The 14897-nt window shown below is 44.1% G+C and overlaps 1 protein-coding gene across 1 annotated transcript in view; it reads right to left on the reverse strand.

The window, feature by feature from the left end:
• Nucleotides 1-14897, reverse strand: part of SLC5A5 (solute carrier family 5 member 5) — a 127235-nt gene that overhangs the window by 31029 nt on the left and 81309 nt on the right. Inside the window, exons 11-12 of the mRNA XM_082257497.1 lie at nt 12153-12223; nt 11973-12059 (exon numbers count right to left, since the gene is read on the reverse strand). Of these exons, the coding sequence (XP_082113623.1) occupies nt 11973-12059; nt 12153-12223 (158 nt within the window). The remainder of the gene's footprint in view (nt 1-11972; nt 12060-12152; nt 12224-14897) is intronic.

A 14897-nucleotide genomic window follows, 5' to 3' on the forward strand; every position in this document is an offset into this window, starting at 1 on the left:
GAGCCCCGTGCCGTGATCGTCGGCTCCCACACGCATGCGCGGGAGTGACGTAATCGCGGCTCCAGCCAATCAGATGGCCGGGTGCCGCAAACCCAGATGAAGGGCGACAGAACATGTTGCCCATGAGAGAGGTGAGTGGTCGGCACATCGGGGCTTCGTTTTAAGGTAAGTATTTCATAACGAGCTAGTATGCGATGCATACTAGCTCATTATGTGTTTGTCTTTCAGGTGTTTTTTTTTCAAAAAAAAATTCAGAGGTTTACAACCTCTTTAAGGGTCAAACACCCTCCCATTTGATTTGATTGGCTGGTAAGGTCAATTAAATAGACGGATTGGCCATTTGTTTGATGTGCGGGTCAAGCTGGAGGTAAATAAGGGTTAAGCGTACATACGGCTAATGTATCCTTTTGTATACACCGCAGGCAGCTAGCGTGATTTTTGGATTATCGAAATGGCTAAATAGGACATTAGTATCGAGCCAACTGTTTGGTTTAATTGACATGCGGTATTAGGAAGGTTAAACATACAGTGGGTACGGAAAGTATTCAGACCCCCTTAAATTTAGCACTCTTTGTTATATTGCAGCCATTTGCTAAAATCATTTAAGTTCATTCTTCTTCCTCATGAATGTACACATAGCACCCCATACTGACAGAAAAACACAGAATTGTTGACATTGTTGCAGATTTATTAAAAAAGAAAAACTGAAATATCACATGGTCCTAAGTATTCAGACCCTTTGCTGTGACACTCATATATTTAACTCAGGTACTTTCCATTTCTTCTGATCATCCTTGAGATGGTTCTACACCTTCATTTGAGTCCAGCTGTGTTTGATTATACTGATTGGACTTGATTAGGAAAGCCACACACCTGTCTATATAAGACCTTCCAGATCACAATGCATGTCAGAGCAAATGAGAATCATGAGGTCAAAGGAACTGCCTGAAGAGCTCAGAGACAGAATTGTGGCAAGGCACAGATCTGGCCAAGGTTACAAAAAGATTTCTGCTGCACTTAAGGTTCCTAAGAGCACAGTGGCCTCCATAATCCTCAAATGGAAGACGTTTGGGACGACCAGAACCCTTCCTAGAGCTGGCCGTCCAGCCAAACTGAGCTATCGGGGGAGAAGAGCCTTGGTGAGAGAGGTAAAGAAGAACCCAAAGATCACTGTGGCTGAGCTCCAGAGATGCAGTCAGGAGATGGGAGAAAGTTGTAGAAAGCCAACCATCACTGCAGCCCTCCACCAGTCGGGGCTTTATGGCAGAGTGGCCCGACGGAAGCCTCTCCTCAGTGTAAGACACATAAAAGCCCGCATGGAGTTTGCTAAAAAATTAATTCTAAGCGGTATGTGTGGAGAAAACCAGGCACTGCTCATCACCTGTCCAATACAGTCCCAACAGTGAAGCATGGTGGTGGCAGCATCATGCTGTGGGGGTTTTTTTCAGCTGCAGGGACAGGACGACTGGTTGCAATCGAGGGAAAGATGAATGCGGCCAAGTACAGGAATATCCTGGACAAAAACCTTCTCCAGAGTGCTCTGGACCTCAGACTGGGCCGAAGGTTTACATTCCAACAAGACAATGACCCTAAGCACACAGCTAAAATAACGAAGGAGTGGCTTCACAACAACTCCGTGACTGTTCTTGAATGGCCCAGCCAGAGCCCTGACTTAATCCCAATTGAGCATCTCTGGAGAGACCTAAAAATGGCTGTCCACCAACGTTTACCATCCAACCTGACAGAACTGGAGAGGATCTGCAAGGAGGAATGGCAGAGGATCCCCAAATCCAGGTGTGAAAGACTTGTTGCATCTTTCCCAAAAAGACTCCTGGCTGTATTAGATCAAAAGGGGGCTTCTACTAAATACTGAGCAAAGGGTCTGAATACTTAGGACCATGTGATATTTCAGTTTTTCTTTTTTAATAAATCTGCAACAATGTCAACAATTCTGTGTTTTTCTGTCAGTATGGGGTGCTATGTGTACATTCATGAGGAAGAAGAATGAACTTAAATGATTTTAGCAAATGGCTGCAATATAACAAAGAGTGAAAAATTTAAGGGGGTCTGAATACTTTCCGTACCCACTGTATACCGCGGTCAGCCATCGTGCCTTCTAGATTCGAATTCTCTAGAGGGCTGCAGGAGACCATTAGCCAGCTGCCTGTTGAGTATAACTGACACTTGGCATTAGGAGGGTTAACGGCACAGTTGAACAAATGAGCCGATCAGAGCATGCAGTTGTTCGGTATGTGCACTAATACTTGGCATTAGCAGGGTTAATGGCACTGTTGAATATGGGTGCCGATCAGTGTAATAGACCTGTGGTGTCAATTGTTAATGAGCTCAGGTGTGGTCAGTTTCTCATTGGTGCTGTGAATAGTGATAAGTCCGGCGGTCAGAGTGTGTGGCCACCCCCTTTGACAAAGTCAGGAAGTGACGAAATGCGTCAGTGGCTTGGCCACACGACGTACTGGAGGATTGGTCGGGTGAGCGGAGGGGTCTCCTGTGTTCCAGCGTCTTATGACAATTGTGCCGTGGCGTCGGGACCAGAGTGAGCCCCCCAATCCCCGCTTTTATTGCATCTATGTATTGATGTGCTTTTAACCACTTCCATACAGAGCAGTTATACCCCCTTCCTGCCCAGACCAATTTTCAGCTTTCAGCACTCTCACACTTTGAATAAATACTTAGAGCTTTCTTTTGGTAGTATTTAATCACCACTGGGTTTTTTATTTTTTAAGTGAAAAAAGAGCGAAAATTTTAGTTTTTATTATAGAATTTTGCAAATAAGTAATTTTTTTTTCATAAATTTGGGCCACAATTTATACTACTACATATCTTTGGTAAAAATAACCCAAATTAGTGGTTATTATTTAGTCTGTGTGAAAGTTAAAGAGTCTACAAGCTATGGTGCGAATCATTGAAAGTTGATCACACCTAATCACACATGATGTACCGATGGCCTATCTAATTTCTTGAGGCCCTGAAATATCAGGACAGTACAAATACCCCCCCCCCCCAAATGACCCCTTTTTGGAAAGTAGATATTCCAGGGTATTTACTAAGAAGCATGGTGAGTTTTTTGAAGTGGTAATTTTTCCCCACAATTCTTGGGAATATAAAGAAATACGTTTTTTTTTTTTTTTTTTTTTTACACAAAATTGTCATAATAACAACACACAGTATATGCATACTTGCAATTACACCCCAAAATACATTCTGCTACTCCTCCTGAGTATGGTGATACCACATGTGTGAGACTTTTACACAGCTTGACCACATACAGAGGCCCAATATTCAAGGAGCATCGTCAGGTATTCTAGGAGCATACAGTAAATTACACATATTATTTCTTAACGACCTATCACACTTTTGAAGGCCCTGGAACACCAGGACAATGGAATTACCCACAAAATGACCCCATTTTGGAAAGCAAACACCCCAACGTATATTCTATGAGGCGTAATGAGTCTTTTGAACGTGTCATTTTTTTCCAGAGGTTTTTGGAATATGTGGAAAGAAAATGAAAACTTTTTTTTTTTTTTTTTTTACACAAAGTTGTCAATTTATAAGATATTTCTAACACATAGCATGTACATAGCAAAAATGACACCCCAAAATACATTTTACTACTCCTCCTGAGTATGGTGATACCACATATGTGAGACTTTGTCACAGCCTGGCCACATACAGAGGCCCAACATGCAAGGAGCACCATCAGGTGTTCTAGGAGCATAAATTACACATATAATTTCATTACAACCTATCACACTTTTGAAGGCCCTGGAGTACCAGGACAATTGGAAACCCCCACAAAATGACCCCATTTTGGAAAGCAAACACCCCAACACATAATCTAGGAGGCATGGGCTGCATGTAGGTACTCAGGTACTCTGATGGGCTGCAGACAGGTACTCAAGCACACTAATCGGCTTCAGAAAGGTACTCGGGTACTCTGATGAACTTCAGAGAGGTACTTGGGTATTCTGATGGGCTAGATACAAGTTCTCAGGTAATCTGATAGGCTGCAGATAGGTACTCGAGCACTCTGGGCTGGAGACAGGTACTCGGGTACTCTGGGCTGGAGACAGGTACTCGGGTACTTTGGGCTGGAGACAGGTACTCGGGTACTCTGGGCTGGAGACAGGTACTCGGGTACCCTGATGGGCTACAGAGAGGTACTTGGGTACTATGATGGGCTGCAGAGAGGTATTCGGGTACTCTGATGGGCTGGAGACAGGTACTCCGATATTTTGATGGGCAGAAGACAGGTACTCAGGTACTCTATTGGGCTGCAGATAGGTATTCTGAAGGGCTGGAGACAGGTACTCGGGTATCTGATGACAGGTACCCGGGTACTGTGATGGACTGGTGACAGGTACTCGGATAACAGGTACTTGGGTACTCTGATGGAATACAGAGAGGTACTCGGGTACTCTGATGGGCTGCAGAGAGGTACTTGGGTACTCTAATGGAATACAGAGAGGTATTCGGGTACTCTGATGGGCTGGTGACAGGTACTCGGGTACTCTGGTGACAGGTACTCGGGTACTCTGGTACTCCGGTGACAGGTACTCGGGTACTCTGGTGACAGGTACTCAAAGTACCCGAGTACCTGTCATCAGAGTACCCGAGTACCTGTCATCAGAGTTCCCGAGTACCTGTCAGAGTACCCAAGTACCTGTCATCAGAGTACCCGAATACCTGTCATCAGTCCATCAGAGTACCCGAGTACCTGTCATCAGAGTACCTGAATACCTGTCACCAGCCCATCAGAGTACCCGAGTACCTGTCACCAGCCTATCAGAGTACCCAAGTACCTGTCATCAGAGTACCTGATGGGCTGGTGGCAGGTACTCGGGTACTTTGATGGGCTGATGACAGGTACTTTGATGGGCTTTTGACAGGTACTTTGATGGGCTAGTGACAGGTACTCTTTATTGGGGGGGTCAATTAGCGTGTTTTGGGGTGCACTATAATCGGTAACTAGCTGTTACTGCAATCTCCTCCTCACACAGGATCAGTGTGTAAGGAGAACACGGTGACAGCTAGTTACCATGTCCTCTGTTGACATTCTGTGACCGGCTGTGATTGGACACAGCCGGTCACGTGGTAAAGAGGCAATTTCATTGGCTCTTTACCCTGATCAGGGTTGGACTGTGTCAGAGTGACACTCTCCATCCCCGATCGCCGATTTGCGCGCCCCTGGGGAAGTGCATGTGGTTCATGTATTCACACATATGTTATTGTGTTTTGATTTGTTCACTATTTATTTGCGCAGCTAGTGGTTCATTTTTCACTATTACTCACATGTCGATTTTATCTAAGTTGCAGCACAGTTATTGATTTATATATTCCAGTTTATATTATTTTGGAATTTGGTTTTGAAGCACAAGAGCTTTCAACACAATCTAGAACATATGGTACAAAACAATTGATTAGTAGAGGAAGACACTGGCTGTGTATTCAGTGGGAACAGTGCTCACTAACATTGTTTTCAGTGTTTGCAGATGACATCAAGCTATGCAGTGGAATAACATCCTTACATGAAGTCTCCAACTTGCAAGTCAACTTTAATGCACTGTTTAATTTGGCAAATATGTGGCAAATAAGGTTTAATGTTGATATGTAAAGTTATGCACTTGGGGGCTAAGAATATGCATGCATCATACATACTAGGTGGAGTAGAACTGGGGGAAACCATAGTGAAGAAGGATCTGGGTGTTCTGGTAGATCATAAGCTTGATGATAGCATGCAATGCCAAGCTGGTTTCCAAAACTAGCAAAGTCATTTCTTGTATTAACAGAGGTATAGATTCCAAATAGAAAGATATCATTTTACCCCTGTACAAATTATTAGTTTAGCACCCCACAGGTAGGTGCTAGGTAAAGTATAGGGATTTCAGCTGGCTGTCATGTCTCTCAGGTGTGTCTGCTGAGAGGCGAGTCTCCCCACTGGCTCCATGAGAGGATTCTCATTGGACAGTGGAGGAAACCCAATCAGAGACACACTCTACCCTATCTACCCCAGAAGGCAGATTCTGCCGAGAGGATTCTGGGAGTGGGTATAAGTTCTGAGGGAATGCATGACGCAGCGTCTTTGGTGGGAAGCAGAGTCCCAGGAGGGAGAGTACGGCTATCTCTCCTCCCATCAGAGGAAGCGGGTGTCCCGGGTGGCGGCCCGGGAATCTAAAGAGCGTGGAGTTGAGCTGCAGAGGGGATCCGGTGTGCCGAGAACCAGCGGAGAGAGGGGTCCAGTTCCAGGAAAGCCTACAAAGGTTGTGAGTAAGGTTCTAGGGATCCAGGAATCAGCTAACTGTTAAAGGTGGTGCCTAGTCAGAGGACCCTGAAGTATTAGAGGGGGTACTTAGTCACAGGACCCTGAAATATTAGAGGGGGTACCTGCAGTTTGGGCCCTGAAGAGTCAGTGTACAGTGTGAAGTGTACAAAGTTGAGAGTTTCAGCAGCACAAGGAGTGATAAGGAGCTACCTCAGCCAGTGAAGGGTTAGGAGGAGATGTTCAGTGACTTTTGAGCTACACCAAGTATCAGGAGTCAAGAAGTCTACAGTCCTGGAGTTTCTGAGTTACAAATCCAAGTTAAAGTCGAGGTTTCAGCACTAATTCAGTCAAGCAGCATTTGATGCGTCAGGTAGCGATGGTTGGCATTCAGCTGGCACCAAGACAGCGTTAGTGAGCATTTTTTGTACAAAGTCCCAGTTAAGCCTAGAAGAGCCAGATGAGTATCCCACTCATTCCCTTCTCCCATCCCCTAAGTACAATAAAACAAAACAAACTAAAGATGCTGGAATAGTCATTGTCTTAGCTCTCACACCTGAGTTCTCAACTTAAATGTGTTGGAAGTGTTACCGGTACTGATGTCAGACCCACCTCAGGCCCCAGGCCTGGAAATATTGCTACATTACTAAGACCTCATCTAGAATATGCAGTTCAGTTTTGGACACCAATTTACAAAAATGATATTGGGGAACTGGAGAAAGTGAAAAGAAGGGCAACCAAACTGATAAGAGGAGCTCAGCTGTAAGGAAAGATTAGAGGAACTGAGTTTATTCCCTCTGGAGAAAGTGAAAAGAAGGGCAACCAAACTGATAAGAGGAGCTCAGCTGTAAGGAAAGATTAGAGGAACTGAGTTTATTACCTCTGGAGAAAGTGAAAAGAAGGTCAACCAAACTGATAAGAGGCATGGAGGAGCTCAGCTGTAAGGAAAGATTAGAGGAACTGAGTTTATTCCCTCTGGAGAAGAGGAGATTAAAGTAGCAGTCCAGGCAAAACCCAACACTAAACCTGCTCTGTGTCACATTTTAAACCTAATCTATCTAACCCTGTAAAGCAAAAATCACTGTACTTATCTATTCTGCACCTGATCCGGTCCAGTCTCCAGCAGCGGAAGCTCTGTGCAAGAGAGGACCAAGAACTGCTGTGAAATGCCTTGGCGTCATCCGTAGACTTACTTTGGGGCTTCCATTGTCAGATGCCTCTCCTGCACACACCTCCACACTGAAGCTGTCGCTGAAAGCTGATGCTGGGCCTGGACTGAATCGGCTGCAGAATAGGTAAGTACAGTGATTTTTGCTTTACATGGTTAGATAGATTAGGATTAGGTTTAGAATGTGGCACAGAGCAGGTTTAGCGTTAGTTAGGTTTTGCTTGGACTTCACCTTTAAGGGGGGATATGATCAACATGTATAAATACATAAGTTGTCCATATAGTGAACTTGGTGTTGAGTTATTCACTTTAAGGTCAACACAGAGGACAAGTGGGCACTCTTTATGTCTGGAGGAACAGAGATTTAATCTCCAAATAGGAAAAGGTTTCTTCACAGATAAGAGCTGTGAAAATTTAGAATAGTCTCCCTCAAGAGCTGGTTCTGATAAACTCAGTAAACTGCTTTAAAAAAGGACTGGATTCTTTCCTAATTGTACATAATATAACTAGTGTTGCACCCTCCTATGTAGGTGCTAGTGAGAAAGTATAGTTGTGAGCCCTGTTTGCTTACCAGAGGGGCTGTAGGTAAATCTATATTGTTCTCTACCTACCAGAGAGCAGGATCGGTTTGTAGGGTCTGCTCAATGAGCTCAGTTTGCAATTCATTATGTCTAGAGAAGTGTTTCGCACTGGTCCAATGGGGAGGCATGTTGGACAGTGGGGTGCATAGGCTTTGATACACTCCTGGTGATTGGCAGGGGGCAGGTCACCTCGGTGCATTCTGGGATACTGTATAAAAGCCAGGATCACATGTGTTGCAAGGTCCTTGGCTGAAGATCAGAGTCCCGGAGGGAAGGGGCGGCTGCCTCTTCCTCTATAGCAGTGGCATGTGGTCGCAGGAGGTCATCCTGAGGGCCAGAAGAACAGAAAAGAGAAGCAGAACTCAGAGATCTAGGAGAGCTGACTGAGGGGGAGGCACTAGAGACCCTGGGGCCATAGTATCGTGAGTACAGGGACTTGTGTCAAGAGGCCTGACCTGAGGGGGGCCACCCCACATGTAGGATAGTCAGTGGACGGGTGTCAGCAGTGAAGAGAAAGAGGATGCTAGTGAGAGTGTTCTAAAGATAATTGCTAGTCCACAAAGTCATCTTAGGAAAAGAGACTTCATTTCTAAATTCACCCATAGTGGCAGGGTGAACAAACAGCCTGGCTGTACCTGAAGATAGGAGTCCTCAACCACTTGTGCATAGGTAATTTGGAGTATCCCACTATTCCCTTCTCTTATCCCTAATTTATAATAAACACAAAACAACCAAAATGCCCCTGGGCTGATTATTGGAGCAAGCCACTGAAGGAGAATGTAAGGACTTAAAAACTGTAATTTTTGTATGCTGGTAACTCAGGGGGACCCAAAAATATGAAATTTGGCAGTCCTTAAGAGGGCAGTGCTACACTCAACACTAACATTTATAGGTAAAGTTGATCCAGGGAAAATCCTATTGCCTCTCCTGTAATCAGGAAGGATTTTTTCCCCCTGCTGGAGCAAACTGGATTATGCTTTCTTGGGGGGATTTTTTGCCCTCCTATGGATCAACTGTGGGTATAGGATTGTTTATATGGAGGTTTTTGTGTGTGTGTGTTTTTTCTTTTCTATGTTTTTTGAACTGGATGGACTTTTTTCAACCAGTATAACTATGTAACTATGTAGAGGCATGATGGGAACAATCTCCTGAAAGGGGGGATAGGTGCAGTGTGTGTGCTAATGAAGTCCGCTGTTGAAGTACTTCTTTAGTTTACTAAGGCTGCTTTCACACTGATCAGTTTTTCTTTAGTTTTTGTGTTAAGAAAAGCTGAAGAAATATGCGTGAAGATTAAATCTTATGGAGCTCTTCACACTGGTCAGTTGCGTTTTTAAAAGTCTTGCATGCTGCATTTTTGGTGCGGTAAAAAAAGAACGCACCAAAAACACACCTCCCCAATGAAATGAAGGAGAAACGCAACAAAAATGCACCCGTGGTGTGTTTTAGATGCCATTTTGAAGTCACATGCCCTTTTTTCACAGGTGCAAAAAGCACCAAAAACACAGAAAAAAGCAGTAAAAACGCTGCAAAAACGCATATGCATTTTTACTGCATTTTTTAAACGAGCAGTGTGAAAGCAGCCTAACAGTTTTCTTATTCCAAATACCAGGACCAATACCAGGAAGTAATGGAGGAATTTTCTATAGAATACCCTGGAGGCTGAGGTAAGCCTGCCCTAGAATATAGAGAAAGCTTTTTCTTTTCTGAAACATAGTTACATTGATGGTCTATTGGTACATAGGGAAGCTGGAATTTAGAGGAAAAAAAGGTGAACTTTAAGGTAAATGTAAAACCTAATTGGAGGAAATGTATTGCGTATCATAAAAAATTGTTTGATTTTTAGTTTTTGGAGGGTTTTTTAGTCAAGTTGCAGTCAATAATTTCTTCTCTTCAGTGTGATATTTTTTGCAGTCTCTTTTACAACCAATTCCTGTTTGCATGCACTCCAACAGAAATTGCAAGTTATCGCTTATCTCAGGCTTCCCGATAGTGACAACAACTAAACATGCCTGTGCAATGAGCGTCGGCACGCCTGCTTATAGTAATTACTATAAGTGCATGTGACAGGTTCACAGTGTAGTAGAACAATTGGCAGACAAAGACAGATTTTTGTCATCCTATAAAAAGGTAATAAGTGCCTGAACAAGCATCTTCATGCCAGTATCACCAGGCATTGTTTTATTAAATTCTAAAAATTTAAAGAAATTGAAAATATCTTTAAAAAATGTAATTAATGTTTTATATTGTATGTATGTAACTATGTATATTGTAGGTTAAATCAGATATTAGCAATGGAGTTTACATCTACTTGAAATTGTATCTCTAGTCAAAAAAGGGTTAGAATTCCTGTCAGATTTTTATTGTTGTCTGAGCTGAGATCATTTTGTCCTATTTGTCCTTGTAACCACTGTCTCTGTTTTGGAAGGGGATTTCCTTTCTTTTTGGATATATTTCCTATCTCTTAGCATGTCATTTATACAGACACATCCGCAACAACCGTTCTCATATATTATACTGTGATTAGTAGTAGTTCTGCTACTAGGTGGTAATATTATGTTTAATGCTTCTATAATTTATTGTTCTCTCCAGTGAAACCACAGGGTTATGATGTTATTTCCTGTTTATGTGTTTCTGTTGTTTTCCAAAAAAACAAGAAGGGCTCAGCCAGTCAGGGCCATCTTACCGAATGGGCAGGGTGGGCAGTTGCCCAGGGGGCCCCGCCTGCCCAGCCCCAGCCAAGCATTAGTCCCAATTCCCGTGTGCATCCCGCCGCCAAACTTAGCAGGTGGCAAGCACCTGTCGGCCCTGCGCTGCTGTCAGGCCACTTGGGCCATGAAGGGGGGAGCCCACAACTGCAGGAATGCCTGTCCGCGTCCACGGGAACAGGCGCACACAGGACAGTCGAGTCTGTGTGTGTGTGTGTTCACCGTACCCAGCTGCCGAACTTGGAAGCGGTCATTAGCCTGGCACTGCTGTACCCATAAATATCGCCTTATCGATAAGTTGCATTTTTATTCTCATGGGTGATAGGTGTAGGCAGGGCCCCAGTGCACTGCATTGCCCGGGCCCTTTAATGCTCTTAAGATGGCACTGCAGCCAGTGCCGGGACAAGGCCATCTAGATCCCAGGGTGGACATGCCAAACTGTGTTCCCCCAAGATGTATGAGCATTATGTGTTAGCAAAAATCCCTCCCCCCAAAACAAAATTTAAGTCTAATCCACATGCTTACCCCCTAAGCATAAATTCCCCCCTGCTGAAATTCCCCCCACCTCTCCCAGCTCAAATCCTCTCTCTCCCCAAATTCCCCCAGCACACATCCTCTACTCCCGAACCCCCCCCCCCAGCACACATCCACCCCCACTTCAAATCCCTCCTCTTAGCACAAATTCCCCCCAAAAGAATTTCTCCTCCTAGCACGTATCTCCTCACCCTTCTACCATATCACCTCTTCTAGCACAAATCCCCCCCTACTAGCACAAGTCCTCCTCCTCCACTTCCTCCCAACTGAAATTCCCCCAAATTACCTTTCCTGGCACCCCCCAATTGCCCCTCTTAGAACAATTCCTATCCCCTAATGCGCCCCACAAATCCCCCCCCCCCAACTCCATGTGGTGCCCCCCCATCTCACATGATACCACAGTGCCCAGGGCAGCTGCCCCCCCCCTGTGCCCACCCCTTGCCCCGACCCTGGGCTCAGCCATGTGTCCAGCATGTTCTTGACTGATAACAGTCATATCTGCAGAACATTTCTATCACTCTCACTTCCCATTGTTTCTCTGTAACAGGAAATCTAGGTAAATCTCTCTATAATGGGACACAGACAGCAAATAGGAAAACAGACAGGGTTTGTGACCATTCCATTGGCAGTAATCAATAATAGAAAAAAACTTTGATTACATTTTAAAGGCAAAATAGGGTTGATGCTGCTGAGGACATACATACCACAGTGTTACATGAACTGGTAAATATTCCTAAGATAAAAACTCCAAGAAGTGGGCCACTGATTACTCCCATTATTGTAAAGGAGCCCTGTGTAAGAGAACAGAGAGCCAATAGTTAGAGAACACATAGTCAGAGAAACACTGTATTTCTTTTTGACTTGACTGGTCACCAGCCTAGTACCTGTAGAACGCCACCACCAAGCAGTGATGACAAGGCTGCTACTGTAATGCATGCACATCCATAAATGACAGCTGAAAAAAAAAGAGAAAGGGTATGGAAAATGTATTTTCTGTCATACTCCCTAAGTCACAATCAACACATTATTCATAACCAACACATTCATTAACTTATGTAATATATTAATGCATTTCTAATACAATGCAGAATAAAGGATGGTATACGTGCTCCTCTGCCCGTGAATACCACACCTACAAACAATAAACTGTGATAGTGTCAGCAATAGTAGGTGTGGGCAGCTAGGGTGTGGAATTGAAAAAGTACCCAGCATTTACTCAGGAACTCCACAAGAAGGTTTGGATTTTGCTGTGTTACAATCGTATTAGGTGGTTTGCCTCGCTGGCAATAGCATAAGATTTAACAGACAACTGACCTAAAGTACCAGTTCAACGGGCAAGTGTGTATTCGGAAAACAGAAGTCAAATGATAAGCTGGGGTTTAACAAGAGCCAGCCAAGACTCACAGAACATAAAACAGTGCAGCCAAATACTACAATATCTCACAAAAGTGAGTACACCCCTCACATTTGTGTAAATATTTTATTATATCTTTTCATGTGACAACACTGAAGAAATGACACTTTGCTACAATGTAAAGTAGTGAGTGTACAGCTTGTATAACAGTGTAAATTTGCTGTCCCCTCAAAATAACTCAACACACAGCCATTAATGTCTAAACCGCTGGCAACAAAAGTGAGTACACCCCTAAGTGAAAATGTCCATATTGGGCCCAATTAGCCATTTTCCCTCCCCGGTGTCATGTGACTCGTTAGTGTTACAAGGTCTCAGGTCTGAATGGGGAGCAGGTGTGTTAAATTTGATGTTATTGCTCTCACGCTCTCATACTGGTCACTGCAAGTTCAACATGGCACCTCATGGCAAAGAACTCTCTGAGGATTTGAAAAAAAGAATTGTTGCTCTTCATAAAGATCGCCTAGGCTGTAAGAAGATTGCCAAGACCCTGAAAATGAACTGCAGCACAGTGGCCAAGACCAAACAGTGGTTTAACAGGGCAGGTTCCACTCAGAGCAGGCCTTGCCATGGTCGACCAAACAAGTTGAGTGCACGTGCTCAGCGTCATATCCAGAGGTTGTCTTTGGGAAATAGACGTATGAGTGCTGCCAGCATTGCTGCAGAGGTCGAAAGGGGGGGGGGTCAGCCTGTCAGTGCTCAGACCATACACCGCACACTGCATCAAATTAGTCTGCATGGCTGTCGTCCCATAGGGAAGCCTCTTCTAAACATGATGCACAAGAAATCCCGCAAACAGTTTGCTGAAGACAAGCAAAAATAATGACATGGATTATTGGGACCATGTCCTGTGGTCCGAGGAGACCAAGATAAACGTATTTGGTTCAGATGTGTCAAGAGTGTGAGGCAGCAACCAAGCAAGGAGTACAAAGACAAGTGTGTCTCGCCTACAGTCAAGCATGGTGGTGGAAGTGTCATGCTCTGGGGCAGAATGAGTGCTGCTGGCACTGGGGAGCTACAGTTCATTGAGGGAACCATGAATGCCAACATGTACTGTGACATACTGAAGCAGAGCATGATCCCCCTCCCTTCAGAGACTGGGCCGCAGGGCAGTATTACAACATGATAACGACCCCAAACACACCTCCAAGATGACCACTGCCTTGCTAAAAAAGCTGACGGTAAAGATGATTGACTGGCCAAGCATGTCTCCAGACCTAAACCCTATTGAGCATCTGGGGGGCATCCTCAAACAGAAGGTGGAGGAACGCAAGGTCTCTAACATCCACCAGCTCCATGATGTCGTCATGGAGGAATGGAGGAGGGCTCCAGTGGCAACCTGTGAAGCTCTGGTGAACTCCATGCCCAAGAGAGTTAAGGCAGTGCTGGAAAATAATGGTGGCCACACAAAATATTGACACTTTTGGCCCAATTTGGACATCTTCTTTTAGGGGTGTACTTACTTTTATTGTCAGTGGTTTAGACATTAATGGCTGTGTGTTGGGTTATTTTGAGGGGACAGCGAATTTACACTGTTATACAAGCTGTATACTCACTACTTTACATTGTAGCAAAGTGTCATTTCTTCAGTGTTGCCACATGAAAAGATATAATAAAATATTTACAAAAATGTGAGGGGTGTACTCACTTTGGTGAGATACTGTATATCAACCAACAAATGGTATTGGTAAGTGCTTATAGTGGGGGCAATCGGTATTTGACCAAATTGGAAAAAATACACCGACCTAAGAGTCTTCTGGCAGGAATGAAGGCTGGCAGTCCACAGGGAATACATGGAAATCGATAATTCCTTTCAGTTTGCCATACATACCTATGCTGTTTGGTTTGTTGGTGAATGTGCTATATTTGACATTGACTACTGTTATGTAAGCATAAACTGGATCTTGCAACACGTGACATGAAACTATTGAATTTGCCAAAGATTATATTCACCAGTTTAATATAAACTAGCTTACATTTAAATTGCAACTTTAAACCCTGGCATTAGTCAAAGAAGTGGAGTCAAACAGTTATGAAGCATGTCATTTTAGAACCCAGTGACTGGCTTATTTCTTAAAGAGGAAATTCAGTGGGTAATGGGAAAATTAAAAGTCAGCAGCTACAAATACTATGGCTGCTTACTATTAAGAAACAAATAATAGTCCCTGGAGTTCAGCACTGCCTTTTCTGCAGCTGATTCACCCAGGGCTGCTGCTCC

The sequence above is a fragment of the Pelophylax lessonae genome (genome assembly GCF_965119305.1).
Source record: "Pelophylax lessonae genome assembly, chromosome: 1".
Taxonomy (NCBI): domain Eukaryota; kingdom Metazoa; phylum Chordata; class Amphibia; order Anura; family Ranidae; genus Pelophylax; species Pelophylax lessonae.